Source organism: Schistocerca gregaria, chromosome 3 (assembly GCF_023897955.1).
Source record: "Schistocerca gregaria isolate iqSchGreg1 chromosome 3, iqSchGreg1.2, whole genome shotgun sequence".
NCBI lineage: Eukaryota > Metazoa > Arthropoda > Insecta > Orthoptera > Acrididae > Schistocerca > Schistocerca gregaria.
In genome coordinates this window covers 275112121-275133180 of record NC_064922.1, presented here as the reverse complement: position 1 = coordinate 275133180, position 21060 = coordinate 275112121, and the positions used below count along the sequence as shown (strand labels likewise).

Here is a 21060-nt window from a genome sequence, read left to right as displayed (position 1 = left end):
ATATTGTTCTGAATAAAACATAGTCTTGAATATTACAGCGTGATCCTCAAACCAGTACCTAGATCGGAACTGAACACAGCTGTTCTCTGCCTGTGTATTCATTGCTATCTTATTGAAGGTTTTCCCGCTTGAACGCTCGTTTAAGTGAAATAAATAGCATCTTTTATAAGCGTATTTCAGGCATGACTATTAACTTTTAAATGTGGATCTACTCCTGTTAAATTCAGGCTTGATTATACGTTATCTGTTGCGAAACTGTTTAATTATCTTCTAAAAGTAATTTGCATGACTACATAGAGACTTCAATCTGTTTTCTCATGACGGCGACTTTAATTTTGCATTCCTCCTTGTATAATGACCCCGATGTCGATGGGACGTGAAACCTCCTTCCTTCCTTCTTTAATTTTGCATCTCAGGGATACGCACACTACAACCACAATCATCCCAACTCACACAAAAACATGATGACGATACCCTTATGTGCTGACTTCTGCATTACGCACTTTTATGGGCTGTTTGAACATGTCGTGGCTATTCTGCGCAGCGTCTTTTCATTTCTGATTCTTAGGAATATATCCATGTTTCATCTTCAGTAATAATGTTTTCCCACCATACATCACCTGCGTTACACTGTTTGCAATAGCAGCACACATCGACAAGATTTATCTCTTGTTCTGAAGTAAGAAATCACGGCATCCAGCGTGTGCATACTGTAGACATATACAGGTATTTGTTCAAATGAAGTGGACACATTTAGTTGACATCTCCAGAATGTGTGCAAAATGTCTGTTAGTGATCGATGGATCAATCCGAGTAATGGCTACCCAGTATTGTCAGTTGTTTCTATCAATACGGTAATAGGAGCGCCTTCTCTTCCTTGTAATTCACAACTTGCCCAGTCATCTTGAAAAGTGTTGTACCAACGAATCCCAGCTTGACGGAACATATCAGTAACCGTTTTCAGTTCCTCATAGGTCAAAGAATCAGTTTTCTTGAGGAAAAAATAGTTATCGCGGGAACGCTATTCAAGAAAGACAGACGTGGTGAAGTCTTAGAAGTGCCAGAGAGAGCGGGTATCGGCTAAGACTAGTACACTCTTTTCTCAGAGGGCGACAGATCCCTCTCCTAATCACTGCATACAAAACGTAAAGTTTACTGTCAGGCTTTGTCGAAAATACCTCGTATAATTTTTATCCAAGACAACCTGACTACAGCTGTCTCATACCGTGCTCACCATCGCGTACAGCTTACAACCAGCGTGTTACTTGTGGCGTTCATTTTTCATTCCCTGTAGTGTATTGTACAGATACACATAGATTGTCTGATGGAAAGAATCCAGATGTCCTAGCAGCGGACATGAGTACGTGGTGTGTCTACCCTTTGCCTTTATGACTGCTTGAATTATACAGAGTGAGTCACTAACTATTGCCACCTAGAATAACACCGAATGTATGATAGGAGCTGAAAAGTTTGTGGGACAAATGTTGCATGGGACACCAGGGGACATAATATGAAGTTGGTTTTTTGTTGATAGGTGAGGTCGCTTCACAGATATGAAGGCCAACTTTGTTTTTTTTAAATGGGATGCTATAGTTCAGTACTTATTTTCTGACAGCGGCTGTCGAGACGAATCCAATGACGTGTAACAGTAATGTCTCTGAAGGTCAAGGAAGGTCACAAAGGTTGCATGAACGTCCATTTACAGAAGTGATGACCATTGCTGTCAGTGCAGTACTGCAATCTTCAGAACCGAGACTATACATTCAAAACCGTTTCTTAAGAATTTACTTCATTTACTAGCGATTCATCAAGAACATTAACACATTTAATCACACTATGTGACCGTGGAAGTAACTGCCAGTGGGTAACTGATGAAACCGAATTAAATTTCTTTCAACAAATGGAAATCTTATTCCTAAAAGCCTTTTTTTCAAACAGATTTAAAATTATAATCACAAAGCACCCTTTAAATATCAAGTTACAATTTATTCAGAGGCAGAAAGAACAAATATTGACAGTATGAGCTTTTGGGCTGAGAACTTTGCCGCTCCCTTTTGACACGGCCGTACTCACAACCGCTCACAACAACCTCTGAAAGACTACACTGGTGCAAATCTGCAACACACCAGATTACTTCAAACCAAAAATTTTAACAACTCACACAAGCACATAAACTATGCACCCCGTAGGAGGGATGGAAATGATACAAAACACTAACATTAAAAAAATTAACTTGCCACAGAAGGTGGAAAACTCTTAGTGTGGAAGAGTGGCAACATTAAATACTAAAATGACCATTTAAATAAACAACCCATGAAATGCTCTTCATTACACATATACCGCCTCTCAAGATGATAGTCAAGATAAAAACATGTTTCAGGGATTCGGCCATTACACTTCAAGCAATAAATTCGTTAACACTGAATCCGACACGCCTGGCAGAAGCAGCTATTAACGTACGGCAAACTGACAGACAGACAGACACTAACTGCCTAACAAATGTGGACGGGAGACAGACGAACATGCGGGGGACGAGAGACTGACCAAGAAAACAAATAGAATGAAGCAACATATCACGCATCACTTAACTTCTAATAAACTGCGATGCCTGGCGAAGACCTGGAGCAGCACCCTCAAAACGCTCTCGCGAGCCGCCCGCTGCCAGCCGCTTCAACGGACGCAGGAAGGCTCGCCGATCTCCCGTCTCACGGCGTCGCAGCTCACGCCGGCCAGACCGATGTCGTGGGTTGGTTCCTGTTGCTCTCGTGTCGACCTCGAAGCCACTGCCCCCCGCTGTACGGCGCGGCCAACTGGACTCACGTGGCGACCTCACATGCGCCGACGATCAAGACGGACAAGTCATCTTGTGTCCCAGCGCGCGACCGACTAACCGATCGATCCATCCGCCAATGACCATTGCCTGAACAAACTCGAGCAGACTGGCGGCCTAACACACACTAGCACTCCGGACTACAGACTGACACTGACTGCCCCACACTGACCCAGCACACCAACTGACCATACTCGCTTTCTAGCGAGTTTTTTTTCCTTTATTGTAATTTTTATACCTGTACAACAGATAGGCTGACAGCAGCACCTTACTCTGCTCTTCAGCCTCAGAGTTAACATATAAGACACATAAGAGATTCAACAATAAGGCGGGTAAAAAACAGTAAACACAGAACATAAAGAACACGAAGCCGTTCACACTCGACGATAATCCACACTACAAACTGTTGACACGATGCACAAACACTGATGATTTCGATGGCACATGTGAACGTTGGAGCGTGACGGCGAACACTAAACACAAAACACGATGGCACACACACGAGAAACGGATGGCGATGATCTCCAGCACGCGAATGTCCACGTAATGTGTGCGAGTCTGGGGACCTACCAAGAGGGGATGAAGGGGAGGGGGAGGGAGAGGAGAGAGCAAAGATGCCAGTGACAGAGGAGATGGGAGGAGGAATGAAGGCATGGGGGAGGGGAAGCCCGGCGAAGGTGAGAAAGGGAGGAGGGAGGGAGGGGAGAGAGAAGGTAGAGAGGGTGCCCAAAGGAAATCACATGAAGAGGGAGGGAGGTTCAAAGTTGGTAGGAGGGGTAGATGGAGGGGAGGAGGGCATCATCAGGGAGGGGGAGCTGGCGGAGGCCACCTTGGGAGAGGGTGTGGAGAGTGGAGAGATGGAGAGCAGGTGCGACGTGGAAGTACAGGCGCGGCAGCGGACAGGGGCGGGAGAGGATTGGAGAGACCAGCGGGTGAGGAGGGTCGAGTTTGCGGGAGGTGTAGAGGATCCGTATCCGTTCGAGGAAAAGGAGGAGGTGGGGGATGGGAATAAGGTCGTACAGGGTCCACGTTGGGGAAGGGAGACGGATGCCATAGGCGAAAAGCCATCTGGCGAGCTCATAGCGCCCCTTAAATGGACGTGAACAGGCAGCCTTTCCCCTTTCCCACCAGAGGGAGACACCAACGCTGCGATTTCCACAGCGGCGCCACCGCCAGAAACGGAGGGGGACTGCTTCACACAATGCGCTGTGGAGCGCCCCCTAAAAAAAGTATTTTTTACCTCGACTCACTTCTTATCATTGATTGAGTGGTATTCCTTAGCACATCGGCACTTATCGAAGCACATACTCTGACAATTCTCTCTCACATATCTTCAGGTATAGTTGGAACGTCTTTTACGAATCCCCACAAGAAAAGATCCAGAGGCGTAAAGTCTGGCGAACGAACCGGCCATGACACATGTCCTCCGCGTCCAATCCAACGATTGGGAATTGTCTATGCAACTCATTTCTAGCCATCAGTGAAAAATGTGTAGGACACCCATCGTGTTGATACCACATTCTGTTCCTTGTCCCCATAGTTATTTCTTCCAATAACAGACCTAAAGTTTCTTGCAGGAATGTGGTGTACTTCCTACCACTAAGATTTCCTTCGATGAAATATGGTCCTGTAATTCTGTCCTCCAGAATCCCACACCATACATTCACCGACCACGGTTTTCAGTGTGCAACTTGTCGCAGCAAACATGGATTTTTAGTTGCCCAATAATGCATGTTATGCAAATTAACATTTCCATGGTTCATGAATGTAGCCTCGTCAGTAAATAAAATCAAATTAGTAAATGTGCCATCCTTTTGAATCTGAAGTAGAGCCCATCGCAAGAATTCAATGAGGCGCATACAACCCGTACCAGTTCATTCTTGGTGAAGACTTATATGATAAGGATGATATCTATGGTGATGCAGAATACGAACAACACTACTCTGCTTCATGGCAGATTCCCTTGCGGTTTGACACAAACTAACACAAGGATCTCGAACCTCACTGGAAGGTGTACCAATTTCCGTTTCCTCGTTAGTAACTTACCTTTGCCGGATATGTTTCCGATACGTAAAGGTCCAGTTGTTCTCAATTTATCATACACATATTTAAATCTACGACGTGTAGGGTGAGTAAGTTGAGGATAACTTTCAGCGTATAAGTCTCCAGCTCCCACTGAATTTCGTTGGCGTTCTCTGTAAATGAGAAGCATATCGACTTGTTCTTCGAAGGAATACTAGCCGAATGGTCTAAGGCGCTGCAGCCACGGACTGTGCGGCTGGTCCCGACGGAGGTTCCAGTCCGCTCTCGGGCATGGGTGTGTGTGTTTGTCCTTAGGATAATTTTAGTTAAGTAGTGTGTAAGCTTAGGGACTGATGACCTTAGCAGTTAAGTCCCATAAGATTTCACACGCATTTGAACATTTTTTCGAAGGAATTCATCATTAACATTCGCTTGATTCGACGATACTAGTCTTCCCGTTCCTATTAGTGTTGTATTGCGAAACTGTCGAATGGTGTTTACAGTCAATGCGACGTTGGATGGATACGCCGTATTCGGCGAATATTTACTATTGCCACCATATACGAGAGAGAATTGTCAGAGCATGTGCTTCGATAAGTGCCGATGTGATAAGGAATACCAGTCAATCCATGATAAGAAGATTGCAGCACTGTACTGATACCCAGTGGTCATCACTGCGAAGCCCTTCTGTAAATAGACGTACATGCCACCTATGTGACTTTCGTTGACCTCCAAACACCTTACTACTACACATCATTGGATTCGTGTCGATAGCCGCTGTCAGAAAATAAGTAGCAAACTATAGCACCCCATGTAATAAACAAAGGTGACCTTCATATCTCTGACGCGACCCCACCTAGAAACAAAAAACCAACGTCATATCATGGAACCCGTTGTCCCATGCAACATTTGTCTCAAAAAATTTTCAGCTACTATCATACTTGCGGAGTTATTCTAGGTGGCACTAGTTAGTGACTCACACTGTATAAGTGACACTGTCAGTGAGGTTTCTGAATGTCTGTGGAGGAATGGCAGTCCATTTTTTATTTTTTCCCCAGAGCCAAAACCAGACAAGATAGTGATGTTGGACGCCGGTGTCTGTAGCGAGTCGACATTCTAACTCACCCAAAAGGTCTTCCATTGGGTTCACGACAGGACTCTGGTCGGGCCAATCAGTTTTAGGAAAGTTATTGTCCATAAGTCAATGCTTCTTTGTGAAAGGGTAAATTGTCACGATAACTCAATCATTGCCTTCTACCTGTTCCTCTGCTTACGTAGTACACAAAGCTGTAAAATGTCTTCATGTCCTTCGGCGCATAGCATTTTTTTAAACGCAAGAACGGGACCACACCCAAACGATAAGTCCCAAACCGTAACACTACTTCCTCCGTTCTTTACTCTTCGCACTACACATTATAGCTACTAACTTTCTCCAGGCATTAGCCAGTCCAGAACAATGCCGTCGCCGGCCGGGGTGGCCGAGCGGTTCTAGGCGCTACAATCTGGAACTGCGCGGCCGCTACGGTTGCAGGTTCGGATCCTGCCTCGGCCATGGATGTGCGTTATGTCCTTAGGTTAGTTAGGTTTAAGTAGTTCTAAGTTCTAGGGTACTGATGACCTCAGAAGTTAAGTCCCATAGTGCTCAGAGCCATTTGAATCATTTGAACAATTCTATCGGATAGCCACAGGGTATAGCGTTGTCCATCACTCCCAATCACTCGTTTTCAGTCATCTACTGTCCAGTGGCGTCTCTCTCGACACTACATCAAGTGTCCTTTAATACTGACTACAAACATCCTGACTTATAAGGAGCTGTTCGACCATTGACCCCATTATTTCTAACTCCCTACGCATTGCACTCATTGGATTGCTGCTAGAACTATGGAACTCGCGAGTGGTTCCTTCCACTGATATCATGCGATGTTTGTGCAATCACCTCCCTCAACGATTCACGATCCCTGTCTGTCTGTACGTGGGTTCTGCCTGGTCTCGGTTCAGCAGGGCTTGTTTCTTCGCGTTTCTACTTCACCATCACATCCACAACAGTCGACATGATCAGTTTTAGGAGGGTTAAAATGTCCCTGGTATTTATGTTAATGGGTTGCATCCAATGATCAGTCCACTTCCGAAGACACTGAGTCTTCCTGACCGACCCTTTCTGTTGTTATTCCTTCTGTACTGACAGCACGAGACTCCCCGCTTCCTTTTATATTGGCGGGTCTGCCTCTTGTGATGTCTGCTGGTAAAGCGGCCTGATACTTCTGAACAAATAATGTATCAGAAATGATTTGTCTAGATAGCTTTTAAAATAGTACTGAAACATCAAATTTATAGCTGGTAAAATGTCATACACCAAATTCTAGTTCATCTCCACACCATGCTTCAGATAAGAAGGTTTATTCTGCAGAAAAATGGTTTTTGCACGTTGGCCAGCTTAGTACACTACTGGCCACTAAAATTGCTACACCAATAAGAAATGCAGATGATAAATGGATAATCATTGGACAAATATATTATACTAGAATTGACATGTGAGTACATTTTCACGCAATTTGGGTGCATAGATCCTGCGAAACCAGTACTCAGAACAATCACCTCTAGCCGTAATAACGACCATGATACGCCTGGGCATTGAGTCAAACAGAGCTTGGATGGCGTGTACAGGTACAGCTGGAAACACAGCTTCAACACGATACCACAGTTCATCAAGGGCAGTGACTTGCGTACTGTGACGAGCCAGTTGCTCGGCCACCATTGACCAGACGTTTTCAGTAGGTGAGAGATCTGGAGATGTGCTGGCCAGAGCAACAGTCGAACATTTTCTATATCCAGAAAGGCCCTACAAGACCTGCAACATGCGGTCGTGCATTATCCTGATGAAATGTAGGATTTCGCAGGGGTCGAATGAAGGGTAGAGCCCCGCGTCGTAACACATCTGAAATGTAACGTCCACTGTTCAAAGTGCTGTCAATGCGAACAAGAGATGACCGAGACATCCCTTACCATTACGCCGGATGATATGCCAGTATGGCGATAACGAATACACGCTTCCAATGTGCGTTCACCGCGATGTCGGCAAACACGGATGCGACCATCATGATGCTGTAAACAGAACCTGGATTCATTCGGAAAAAAAATGATGTTTTGCCATTCGTGCACCCATGTTCGTCATTGAGTACACCATCGCAGGCGCTCCTGTCTGTGATGAAGCGTCAAGGGTAACCGCAGACACGGTCTCTGAGCTGAAAGTCCATACTGCTGCAAATGTCGTCGAACTGTTCTTGCAGATGGTTGTTGTCTTGCAAACGTCCCCAGCTGTTGACTCAGGGATCGAGACGTGGCTGCACGATCCGTTACAGCCGTGCGAATAAGATGCCTGTCATCTCGACTGCTAGTAATACGAGGCCGTTAGGATCCAGCACAGCGTTCCATATTACCCTCCTGAACGCACCGATTCCATATTCTGCTAACAGTCATTGGATCTCGGCCAACGCGAGCAGCATGTCGCGATACGATAAACCGCAATCGCGATAGGCTACAATCCGACCTTTATCAAAGTCGGAAACGAGATGGTAGGCATTTCTCCTCCTTACACGAGGCATCACAACAACGTTTCACCAGGCAACGCCGGTCAACTGCTGTTTGTGTATCACAAATCGGTTGGAAACGTTCCTCATGTCGCCACCGGCGCCAACCTTGTGTGAATGCTCTGAAGAGCTAATCATTTGAATATCAGAGCATCTTCTTCCTATCGGTTAAATTTCTCGTCTGTAGCACGTCATCTTCGTGGCTTAGCAATTTTAATGCCCAGTAGTGTTGCTACGTCTTCTTGACTTGCACGGTTTTTCTACCTTCTGGTGTACACTTCGACAAGTGGACGGGTTGTTTTCAGGTCCAGAAGAACAGTGCAACCTGAGGGAGATCCTGTGCATTGGGGACCACGAGATCTACCTGTCGGTGCTGCGCAGCAGCGTGAACGTGCGGAATACGCTGTTCTGCCCCTGCACGACCAGCTGCGAGGACCAGATCATCACCAGCACCTACGGCTCGCTGACGTAGTGAGTAGCCCTTGCTCTACAGCACTTCCGCCCACTCCGAATTTAGCCAGTTGTCGCACACGTCGCAGCACTTAAGAGTCAGAGAATATCGTTTCGCATTGAAGTCATAAGTTTAATTTGTTCCGTACTGCCCACTGGAGAAATAGAGGGAAAGGGTCAGACATGGCTCGTTGACTAGAGATGCATTAATAGCAACAGTGCTGTGCAGCGATATACTGCGTGATTCCGTGATGAAGTTACAAAGTTTCAGTGTGATGGAGGAGGGTAAAAGGATCAATCTGAGTCAAGGGACCATGATTCCGAAACGACCGAGACGAAAGTTATAAGCGAAAATCGTTCCTACATCTCTGACAGTGCACCTCTTCTACTGCAATCTCTTTGCTCTCCACATTTTGGGAGAAGGTAGTATGCAATAAAACTCGAAAAAAAAAATCCAGTAAATATGGGCTCTAAAATGCCAGGACTGGGCAACCTTTTGGCTTACCTGGGCCACACTGGAGGAAGACGGGTATTTTTGAAACGCGCATGAATACAATAACAGCTAGAGAAAAAGAGGTGGGGGAAGGGGGGGGCGCTGGTGGGAGTTACACATAGTTAACGCATATAGCCAGAGTTTACGAGCACAGGCGAGGTGTAAAGCCTTCGTCTCCGAAAGTCCGTATCGATGATGTTTCGTTGAATGGTTCGCACGCTGACACTTGTTGATGGCCCAGCATTGAAATCTGCAGCAATTTGCGGGAGGGTTGTACTTCCGTCACGTTGAGCAATTCTCTTCAGTTGTCGTTGGTCCTGTTCTTGCAGGATATTTTCCCGGCAGCAGAGATCTTGGAGATTTTATGTTTTACCGGATTCCTGATGTTCACGTTACTCTCGTACGGGAAAATACCCCCTTCATCGTTATCTCGGAGATGATGTCTCCCATCGCTCGTGTGCCGGCTGTAACACTATGTTCAAACTCACTTAAATCTTGATAACCTGCCATTGCAGCAGCAGTAACCGACCTAACAACTGCGCCGGACACTTGTTGTCTTATATAGGCGTTGTCGACCGCAGCGCGCATTTTGCCTGCTTACATATATCTGTATTTGTATATGCATGCCTATACCAACTGTTTGGCACTTCAGTGTAGCTCTTAAGGTGAGCACTTTAGAGCCCATATTTACTGGAGTTGTTGTCGTGTTTTAGTCCACATTTCCTTCTCCCTAAATACGGAAAGCAAAGAGCTTGCAGTAGAAGAGGTTCGGTCTCAAAGGTATCAGAAAGACTCGAGTTTCGACTCGATCGTTTCCTGACCAGAGTTTCTTACCTCAAATAGACAGATTTACCCTTCTCCACCATCTCTGATAGTTTGTAACATCATCACGTAATCACCTTCTATGACCTGGAGATTCGAGTTCGGGTTATATGAATACGAATGTGTAAGAAAACTTATGGATATGACAGCAATTACCAACATATTAGGAGTAACACCCCTTCAATGGTATTCGCACGTCACCAGAATTGACTAAAACTCCATGGGAACAGCAGCCCTCTATTAAGACCCAGAATTAAGTAGATGGGGTCGCTTTACATGAAGCGATGGCTACCCAATCTCGGCGCATGCAAGCAGCAAGTCTCCGACTCGAAGATGCTCTCGATAGAAAATTGTGACGTCAAGCAGGGAAGCAAGCGGACATTGTATCAATGTCGAACACGTACCAGGAAAGAAGAAGACCTGAACGTATGGTTCAAATGGCTCTGAATAATATGGGACTTAACTTCTCAGGTCATCAGTCCCCTAGAGCGTAGAGCTGCTTAAACCTAACTAACCTAAGGACATCACACACATCCATGCCCGAGGCAGGATTCGAACCTGCGACCGTAGCGGTCTCGCGGTTCCAGACTGTAGCGCCTAGAACCGCTCGGCCACCCCGGCCGGCTGAACGTATGCTGTGAATAAATAAATGGGGAGACACTGGACACTTCCTCACGCATCCAAACATCGAAGCCCTTCTGCTATCGATCCTACAACGCCAGACAGGTACGCTCTTCCAACGGTAAGATGCGTATGCAGCCACTGCTCGCTGTAACCAGCGAGCTCTCCAAAACCATCGACAACTGCCTCAGTGATTATTATACTTACCTGCCATGCTGCACGTATGAACCGTGGCTGTACTCAGACGTATCTCATTCCTGTGGCTCAGTTCGTATGTGTCAAACAGGAAGTAAAGAGTAGTCATAACATGTTATATTATAAATTATACATCTCAATGGAATAAAATTTCACAAGGAGTCTCCTGAGGCTTAATTGTAGGAGCAATTCTGTTTCTCTTTTATATAAGTGACGAGCTGAAAAACCTGGCATTTTCTATTACAAACGAAAACAGAAATTGAGCACTGTTTGCAGTGAAGTATCGAAAATTTTTTTTGAGTTTCATGTATTCGTGTAAACGCTTTTGAAGTTAAAAAATAGTCGTACAAGGATATATGAGTAGTGTATAAATATACAAATACACTATCCAAATTAAGAAACATGTTCTAGAATAGTTCCTGTACACTCGGGGCAGCTGCTTCGCGTGTCTACAATGCGATTTTATAAACGTACCTATGGCAACGCCTCTTAGTAGTTCTGTAGAGGACTATCGTTTCGCATACAGCCATTTCTGCTTCTCAGTTGAAAGCTGTCAAAAGCGATGCCACATGTCAGGGATTTCGTTAAGCTGAATCGACTGTAAGAGCATCTTCGAAGTAAAGACTAAATGTCTTAAACCTTGATGCATGATGCGGCACTTTTTCACGTATCGTATTGTTTTTGACGTCATACAATGATGTGAATTTCTAGTTTCACTCAAAGACATATGTGATACTCTCTGCAAAACGTGTTGCGAATGCAGTTAGCAGAAAAGAAGTAATACATTTAAATGTAATGCATGATAGGGCAGTTTTTCATGCCTCTCATTGTTTACGATGTCAAAAAAATGGTTCAAATGGCTCTGAGCACTATGGGACTCAACTTCTGAGATCATCAGACCCCTAGAACTTATAACTACTTAAACCTAACTAACCTTTGGACATCACACACATCCATGCCCGAGGCAGGATTCGAAACTGCGACCGTAGCGGTCTCGCGGTTCCACACTGAAGCGCCTAGAACCGCACGGCCACTCCGGCCGGCTTACGATGTCATATCTACTGAACTATGATAGGTAGATGCTTCTTACCCCCCATGGCGATTGTTGCCTGACAGTAAGAGATATTTGTACCAAGTTTGGTTGAACTCGGTCCAGTGGTTTAGGAGGACGTGTGGAACACACACACACACACACACACACACACACACACACACGCACACACAAAATGTGTATGGATTTACCCAACATTACCACTGGTTGACTACTCACGTTTGCACGTGATATATCTATAGTCTTCGAAAAACTAAACTCAGGATAAGTTTATAACAGTGTTACAAATCAATTATCTATAAAAGTGATTGCAACGAAATGGTCTGAACCTCAACATTTCAAAATGTTTATAGAGATTGAAACTAAAAAATCAGCTTCACCAATATCGTGCATAAAAATTGAGTTGTGGACTAAGCTGTCTCGATGAGATTCGTAGGACTATACTTAGACCAAAATTTAAGCTCTCAGGCAAACATAAATACACCAAAAAGTATTGCGTCACCTCGGTTCCGAGAGTTCCAGAACCTGTACAGAATATTGGAATAGAGATCAACATAAACATCATTTCCGCCTTTTTTTGCTCATGAAAACCACACATTGCATGTTGTACCACCATACAGCGAGACCTTCAGAGGTGGTGATCCAGATTGCTGTACACACCGGTACTTGTAATACCCTGTAGCACGTCCTCTTGCATTGATGAATGCCTGTATTCATCGTGGCAACCTATCCACAAGCTCATCAAAGCACTGTTGGTCCAGATTGTCCCACTCCTCAACGGCGATTCGGAGTAGATTCCTGAGAATGGTTGGTGGGTCACATCGTCCATAAACCGCCCGTTTCAATATATCCCAGTCGTGTTAGATAGGTTCATGTCTAGAGAACATGCTGGCCACTCTAGTCGAGCGATGTCGTTATCCTGAAAGAAGTCATTAACAAGATATGCACGATGGGAGCGCGAAGAGTCGTCTATGAAGACGAAGGACTCGCCAATATGCTTCTGATATGGTTGCTATGTCGGTCGGTGGATGTCATTCATGTATCGTAAAGCCGTTACGCCGCCTTCCATGACCACCAACGGTATAATGCCACGCCAAAACTGCAGGGAACCTCCACCTTGCTGCACTCGCTGGAGAGTGCGCCTAAGGCGTTCAGCCTGACCGGTTTGCCTCAATACACGTCTCCTACGATTGTCTGGTTCAAGCCATATGCTACATTCATCGGTGAATATAACGTGATACAAATCCTGAGCAGTCCATTCGGCATGTTGTTGGTCCTATGTGTACCGCGCTGCGTGGTGTATTGGTTGGAAAGATATTCCTCGCCATGGACGTCTGGAGTGAAGTTGCGCATCAAGCAGCCTATTGCGCACAGTTTGAATCGTAACACGACATCAAGTGGCTACACGAAAAGCATTATTCAACATGGTGGCGTTGCTGTCAGGGTTCCTCCGAGCCACCTTATCGTAGGTAGCGGTCATCCACTGCAATAGTAGTCTTTGGGCGGCCTGAGGAAGGCATGTCATCGGCAGTTTGTATCTCCTCCATTTCCGAACAACATCGATTTGGTTCACTCCGAGACGCCTGGACACATCTCTTGTTGAGAGCCCTTCCTGGCACAGAGTACCAATGCTGACGCGATCAAGCCGCGTTATTGACCGTCTTGGCATGGTTGAACTACAGACAACACAAGCCGTGTACCTACTTCCTGATTTAATGACAGGAACTGATCGGCTGTCGGACCCCACCGTCTAATAGGCGCTGTGCATGTATGATTGTTTATCTCTTTGGGCGGGTTTACTGACCCTCTCAACAGTCAAATGGACTGTACTTGTGATACAATATACACAGTCGACGTCTGTCTTCAAAAGTTGTGGTAACTGGGGTGATGCAAAACTTTTTTTGTGTGTGTTTACTGTTTACCTAGTAAACTAAACAACCTTGCCTTTTCAGTAGTCATATTATGACTACTGAGGTAACAGGCATGAATACCATGAAAGTGCTACACCACAACTACTTACCTATTTTCGGGTTAGTTTAAAAGTATATTTGCTACCCCGAAAAGTGAAAGGAGTTGACACTCCATTTGACACTCGGTACTTCTTGCAGGTGGCGCACAAGAACTTGTATGAAATATGGGATACTTCTATTTTCAAATCACTTTGACAGTTATTTAAGTACATGAAATAAAACTGTCGTAACTTCTGAACGGTTTGTGTTAGGACTTTCAAACTGCACGTTTGGCCACGGGGCATGATGGGAATTAATATGCGCTGTGTAGTTTGGTTTAGCGACGAAGGACACTTTTATTCGAATGGGTGCCTCAATAAGTAAAATTGGCGCATTGTGATGACTGAGAATTCGTATTCCAAGTTCGAGAAGTATCTTCGCCCTCTGCGAGTGACTGTGTGGTGCAATATCCAGTCACGTTGAGATATTCCTTCATGGCACGGTGACTACTGACAATACGTGGAAGTTTTGGAAGATGATTTCATCCCCATTATCCAAAGTGATTCTGATTTCGACAAGATGTGGTTCATACAAGACGGAGCTCCATCCCACCGAATCAGGACAGTGTTTCATGTCCGAGAGGACAACTTTTGGGACCGCATTCTGACTCTCGGGTACCCAGAGGCCACTGGCATGGGCCTCGGCTGGCTGCCACATTCTCTAGATCTGAAAACACGCTACTCTGTTTTGTGGAAGACAAGGTGTACAGTAATAACACCAAAACCGTTGCTGAGTTGAAAACAGCCATTCAGGAGATCACCGTCACCACCGACGTTCCGACACTTCAGCGGGTCATACAGAATTTCGCAACTCGATTGTGCCACATCATCGCCAATGAAGCAGGCACATCGAACATGCCATAACGTAAATCCAAATATCTGTAGGATTTTTACATGTAAATATCCTATATGAAAGTATCTCTAGCAAACGTTTTTAAAACATTCGCATTGTCCTTTCCACAATACGATCAATACCGAAAACCAAATACCCGAAGGACGCGATTATGTCTTTTATATCGACAACTTCACGCAGACCGGCGCAGTCTGACTAGACAAATTGCTAGGTATAGACTGCTGTTGCTGACTGTTTGACATAGACTAGCCGATGGCACCAGAACGATCGTTCGTGTGAGCGGACGTCGTAGGACACCTCAAGTCTTTTGTCGTGAGCCCTCTACTAGAACCCACGAACAGCTCTTTGCGTCATACAATAATCCAAATATCTGTAAACATTGAGAATCTAAGCTAATGCTAAGTTGTTGTATTGTGGAGAAAGGTTTTCTTGATATTATAAAATTAGTTAGAATTCCCTACGCTTATACACAAGAAAGCTTTGATTTTTAAAAAGAAACTGCTGCAGACTATCAGTGCCGGAAGTGCCGATCCAACACACTCCGTCCATTGAAATATGGTAATTGCAAACAAGGAAATTGGGACATTGTTAGTCTACTATAGTGTCTGGCGCTGAAATTTATGATCCATACATTAAGAAAAAATGGCTGATAGCCTATAATGTTTTCCTATGTTTCTTTTTGGTTCCACGTCTTACTTAACAACTAAGAAAACACCGGAAGAAATTAAGCAAGGTTCTCAGGTGGATGTTACCATACTCAAAAACACCTATTATTAAAATTTTAGGTTTGTGGCTTTTGTATTTTGGTGAAATTAAAAATCATGTAAAAGCTTCGATTTTCTCGGAAGCCATTAATTACACTGATCGGACAGAACATTGTGACTACCTATCTAATAATCGTTATGTGCACGGATAACAGGGAGGACGCGTCGTGGAAAGAATCAATGAGGTCTTGGTAGGTCGCTGGAGGGAGTTAGTACCATATCTGCACAGACAAGTTACGTATTTCCCATACATTGTGGGGCGACGGGTGATGAGCTCTGCTGCGACGTTCAGTCACATCTCACATGTGTTCGATCAGGCTCAAAAAAAGGACCCCTGAAAATCACGGATTTTGATGCGCTTCAAATATGTTGTAGAGGCACTTACCCTGAGTGCCTGGCTATTCGGTTTATTAGCGACGGGCCTTGGTTTTTGAGAAAATCGATTCTGAAGATTATTGCGTGCTTTGTATATTCGTAACATTACATTGATTGCGAGCAAGTCAGCGTAGTGCAACCTAAAGGTTCACGGCTACCACGGTGGAGATACCTTGTTCGAATCTTGCTCGTGTGTACTTTTTTCAAAATCAACGGAATTTTTCAATTGTATTTTAAAGAATGTCAACAAACAGTGTAAGGTGCGCGAAGCTATAAACATATATTCAGTTATTCATTTTTTCTATCATACGATATTGCAAAATCTTATTTTTCATCGTTCACATTGTTTGATGTGCCAGAACAATATTGTGGTTCATACTTATCATAGAAACAAGCGAAGCACAAATTTTTGCAGCATCACGCGAATTTAGGAAAGCAACCGTCTTGCAAGCGCACGGTTTCTTCATAACCGATACCGGGAAACACAATTCTTTTGCATTAAAAAAGATTTCTCTTTCATCCGCTAATTTCGATTCGGACCATGTGTATGTAAATATGCTTTTTAAATTAGGTCTGCGGTCTGTTTTAGTCTGGTACCTGTATGAGATCCAGAGCCCTCATAGCAACTGAGCCCTCATGGCAACGTTGTGTCTTCGGTTTCTGGCGCGAGTCGAAATTGATGACATATGGCTAGGCAATATTCTATGACGTGACGAGGCAAAGTTTACATCACAGGCTGCACTGAATAAACAAAACAGCCAAATTTGAGGTGCTGTTAAACCGAGTGTTGTGTACGAAAAGCCATCGCACCCGCCGAATGTGACTGAGTGGTGTGGATTCACAAACACCATTATTCTCCTCCCGTTCTTCTTTGAAGAGAATACACCCAGAGGGTCTGTCAGACGTACCGCGACATCTGCACGTTATCCAGACCTTCTAGTACAGCATGTTACTGCTGCTTTGGAAGAGCATAACTCTGTGGAAAACACTGTGTTCATGCAAGATGAGACAACCTCTCATGTCGCTCCACCAGTGAGAGATCTGCTTAACCCAGTCTTCCACGAACGTGTTATCTCCATAGGTCTTTCAGATGCATAGCCGACGAGATCTCGTGATTTGAACCCGAGTGATTTTTGGTCCTAGGGATATTTACAAGAACGCTTTCACCAAGGACACGTTTGGTCTTTACTTGATCTGAAGGCCAGTACACAGCAACACATTGCTCAGATTCCGCCGGTACTGCTGCCTCCAACTGTTTTTGATTACGTCGTTTTACGGATGCAGCATCTCGTCGACATCTCCGGAGCTCAATTTGAACAAACTGCGTAAACTATGATTAATAATAAAGTCAACATTATGCTTTCTCACTTGTTTGGTTTTCTCTGCCCGTCCCGTTCCTAACCCATTACATACTGAAAAATTTCTGTACTACTTTTTTTGCAGTCACAGGGTCAGATCTGCATCTGCTGGCCAAAACCGGAAAAAAAATTTCCAGCCTAAATCGGTTCGTATTAACGCAATAGAACATTAACAGTTTTCGCTGCCATACGATAATTATAGCCCACACTGCAGCTCTGTGAGTTGCTGCACTTGAGTTATAGCCATCTGGTACTTAGTCTTCTCCCTCAGACTTGCTGACATTGATTTGAGCAGAGGGAAACTACTTTTCAGCGACTGACCTTCCTATGTAGTATCTACAGCAAGGCTGAAGTGTTGCTTATCATTGGAATTTGAGTGGAGACAGTAACTGCTTCATCCGAATTTTTTCTTCCGCAAGTGCATTTGCAAAATCATTTTTTGGTATCAGAATATGTAGGTGACGTCTGTGTAAAAACACTTGCTTTTGCAGTATTTTTGTGGTATGTACTTAGTCACCTTCAACTCCTGAATTTTCTCTTGTTCCTTGAAAATAAAGCACTCTGTTCTCCACGCTGGGTGCAGACTTGAGTGACTCACACACAAGTCAGCCGAGGTACATGTTCCTTCAACATGAGCGACCATACAATGCTTATGACAAGTACCCTGATCTTTACACATCAAAACGGTGTTCCCGAATTTCTGGACGTGAAAAAGTCAGGGTACTGGAGAAGTATGGCCTGACTTTTGGTCTTACAAATCCAACTGTAACACAAGCTGGTAAAACCAGCGAATCGAATGTCAATGTAAGTGATTCTAATTTGGCCTTTACACGCGACGCATTAAATTTAGCACCTAATGTCCCCTTAGCCAGGCCAGTCTCGGTTAAACACAGCAGTGTCCTTATGTGTGACGTCACTGTGTGTTACTACTCGTCAACTGTGGTTAAGAGTCGATGCAATTCAACTATATTAGAATCCTCACCCAGCAGTTTTGACTTCCAGAGGTTCGTCACCCTCTACAATATCGTCGTTTCTACCAATAACGTTCCATTACATTCACCCTGAATGGATTTTATAGTTCCTGCTAAAATGTCGGAACCTTTTTGGATACAGAAAGGTGACACCATCTTCTCTGCAAATCACGAGATAGATATTTTGACACACTGGGTATGCGCTATTGCAATAAATTGCTTTAAGTTAAGAGGAAACTTGGTTAGGAGGTCTACTCTCCGATAATCTCCTTGCAGGGTGTGTGCCTTTACTGCCCAACAGAATATTCGAACCATCAGGTGCCAGTATTTGAGAAGTCGTGGTAATTGCAGTATTCGCACAAGCAGCTAGGAAAACAGGCTGTCGATCCAGACAGAGCACCAACTGTCCAGGTAAGCCTTATACAACCAAGGCAAAGCAGAGTCCTCAGAGATTTCCATCCCCATCAGCATGCAGCACACCATGCGCATTATTTTTTTTATATAGGTTTATGCCATCATCACGACCCAGGCATTAGGTAAGATCGCAATTCTCTGTGCCACACAACATTCCACCGCCGCGCAGTAGGATGGTCGCTGAAGACTGTCCAAAGGTTGCAGTGACAGAGTGGCGGTGCCTCCCAGTTCCCAGTTCAGGAAACAGTGGTTCATCAAGTCCACACCGCAGACAAAGATACTCTGTGCCCATACACAGCAAAAGAATCCTGAACTGTCCATGATACTGGCCATTTACAACGATTCACAGTGCAGCTTGTAAGGTGGCGTGGTCTCCTGACCTTCATTTCTTACATATTCCGTCCTCGCAATTGTACTCTGCACATCAAGACGCTTCATTCAAACCCAAACTCAATAAGCTAGAGTCAATTTTGTATGAATTCCTGTAAGCGATATGCAAATCTAATAAGTAAATCACAAGTGCGCACCAAGGTTGAAAACGTCGAGGCTGGAGTTCACAACATGATGGCCAGAGGAATTTTCGTTCTAAAGAGGAAACCAGCCCCCTGGGACGGCCGTCCCTTCAGAGGGCTGGGTCAACAACATACCTACTTCGGCCAAAGCGACCGCCCAGAGAGAAGACAGCTTTTGCCGGAGTGAAGGGATAACGACCCCCGTGTTCGACAAAAGCAAATTCTGCTATGTGTGGGAGCGCCCAGAAGACGCATTTTTTCACGGACCGACTGCATAGTTACGGAGTTCTCACAGGAAGACAGTATACTCCTAACGGAAATGCTGCAGATTTCCGCATTGGTCGCTTAAACGAAACGTCGTTCTCCCATTTAAAAGAGCAACGCTGATTGGCGGAATATTTCTGACGCAAACAGCCAGAGGAGTGAGCGAAGATAGCGATTGATATACCCTTGCAACTTTTCCAGAAAAAGGGGCCGTTCCGTTTTCGCTCTTGGAGCCGGAACACGTAACGAGAGCGAGTGCGCTCGTACGTGTACGCAAAGAATAAGGAACAAAGTTTCTTCTCAGTACTTCACTGGGAGAGCACCTCTGTCATTAGCGAATCGCAATGACACTCTTGTTGAGTCGCTCGCGATTAAGTGTTGTTCACTGTGTTGGCCGTCACACTTATTGTGCGGTGTGAACACGGACACAGTACAAGTTAAACGGCTGCGAGCGAATATTGAGTGGTATCGCGGTGGACTGGTTATCTGACTGGTGTACCATGCCAATAGTTAGACTAGGGGCAGAGAGGAGTCCTTGACTTCATCAAGGCGTAGGGTGAGTTTGATTGGTGAAGGTCAATCCAGATAGAAAGAGATAGTTGTGTATTTGTCAGCAGCGAGAGAAGCAGGCAGCAGTAGTCGCAGCTCACGGTATTGTGCGCTACAACGCATGCGAGCCCCATCTGTCCTCCATAACAGTACACTCCATTACATTTCTGACATGACAGCCTTGATCGTATCTAGAAAAGTTATTCAAGTTGTGTAGGCGCTGCTCTCAGCCATTCTGCCAAGTAAATAACATTCTTCAACAAAAGGGAGAAAAGAACATTTGCATACCTTGTAAAATAATAGCATTCCCATCCATAAGGGGCAATCCACCGTTCCGAAAAAAACCCAGAAATTTATTAATTTTTTTATATAAGGAAAAGTGTCATTTGATATCTCAGAATTTTTTGCAATATATAATATTTTTCGTTCGTTTAATGTTTTTCTTACAGTAACTAGCAATACTCCCATAACCAAGTATTCCACTAGTTACGTAAGAATATAGAATATTTTTGGTATTTTCCTTACAGCCGATGACTCCAGAAGACTTGTTGCTGAATGTTTTCAAGCAGTTCTTGTTGGTACATTAGGAGCATCTGTCTTATTTCTGTAGTAGTGTGAGGTGGAAACTGTTTCTTGTAGGAGCAAAAGGGTATTTGTTGAACCAATCCATTGCGCAACTTGACAGAATAAAACCCAGACACTCACAAGCTGTGGCCTTGTCGAAAATAACACAGACGCGACAAGCATTATCCCTCACGAACAAAAGAAGTAGAACAACTTAACTAACTTCATAAGATAAGAACTGAGTTCCTTTACCTTCCGTCATTTTATGACACTGTTCACTGTTTTTGAAGATGTTTGGCATATGTACTGTACGCAATTCATTTGCAGGCCTCTTCTCCCGCATTGGCAAATTTCAGT

The 21060-nt window shown here is 44.5% G+C and overlaps 1 protein-coding gene across 1 annotated transcript in view; it reads left to right on the top strand.

Moving 5' to 3' along the window:
• The window catches only part of LOC126355342 (sodium channel protein Nach), a gene marked incomplete at its 5' end in the record, with an annotated part of 202187 nt that overhangs the window by 138476 nt on the left and 42651 nt on the right, over positions 1–21060 (top strand). The window contains one exon of the mRNA XM_050005636.1: positions 8745–8910. Coding sequence (XP_049861593.1) covers positions 8745–8910 — 166 coding nt within the window. The remainder of the gene's footprint in view (positions 1–8744; positions 8911–21060) is intronic.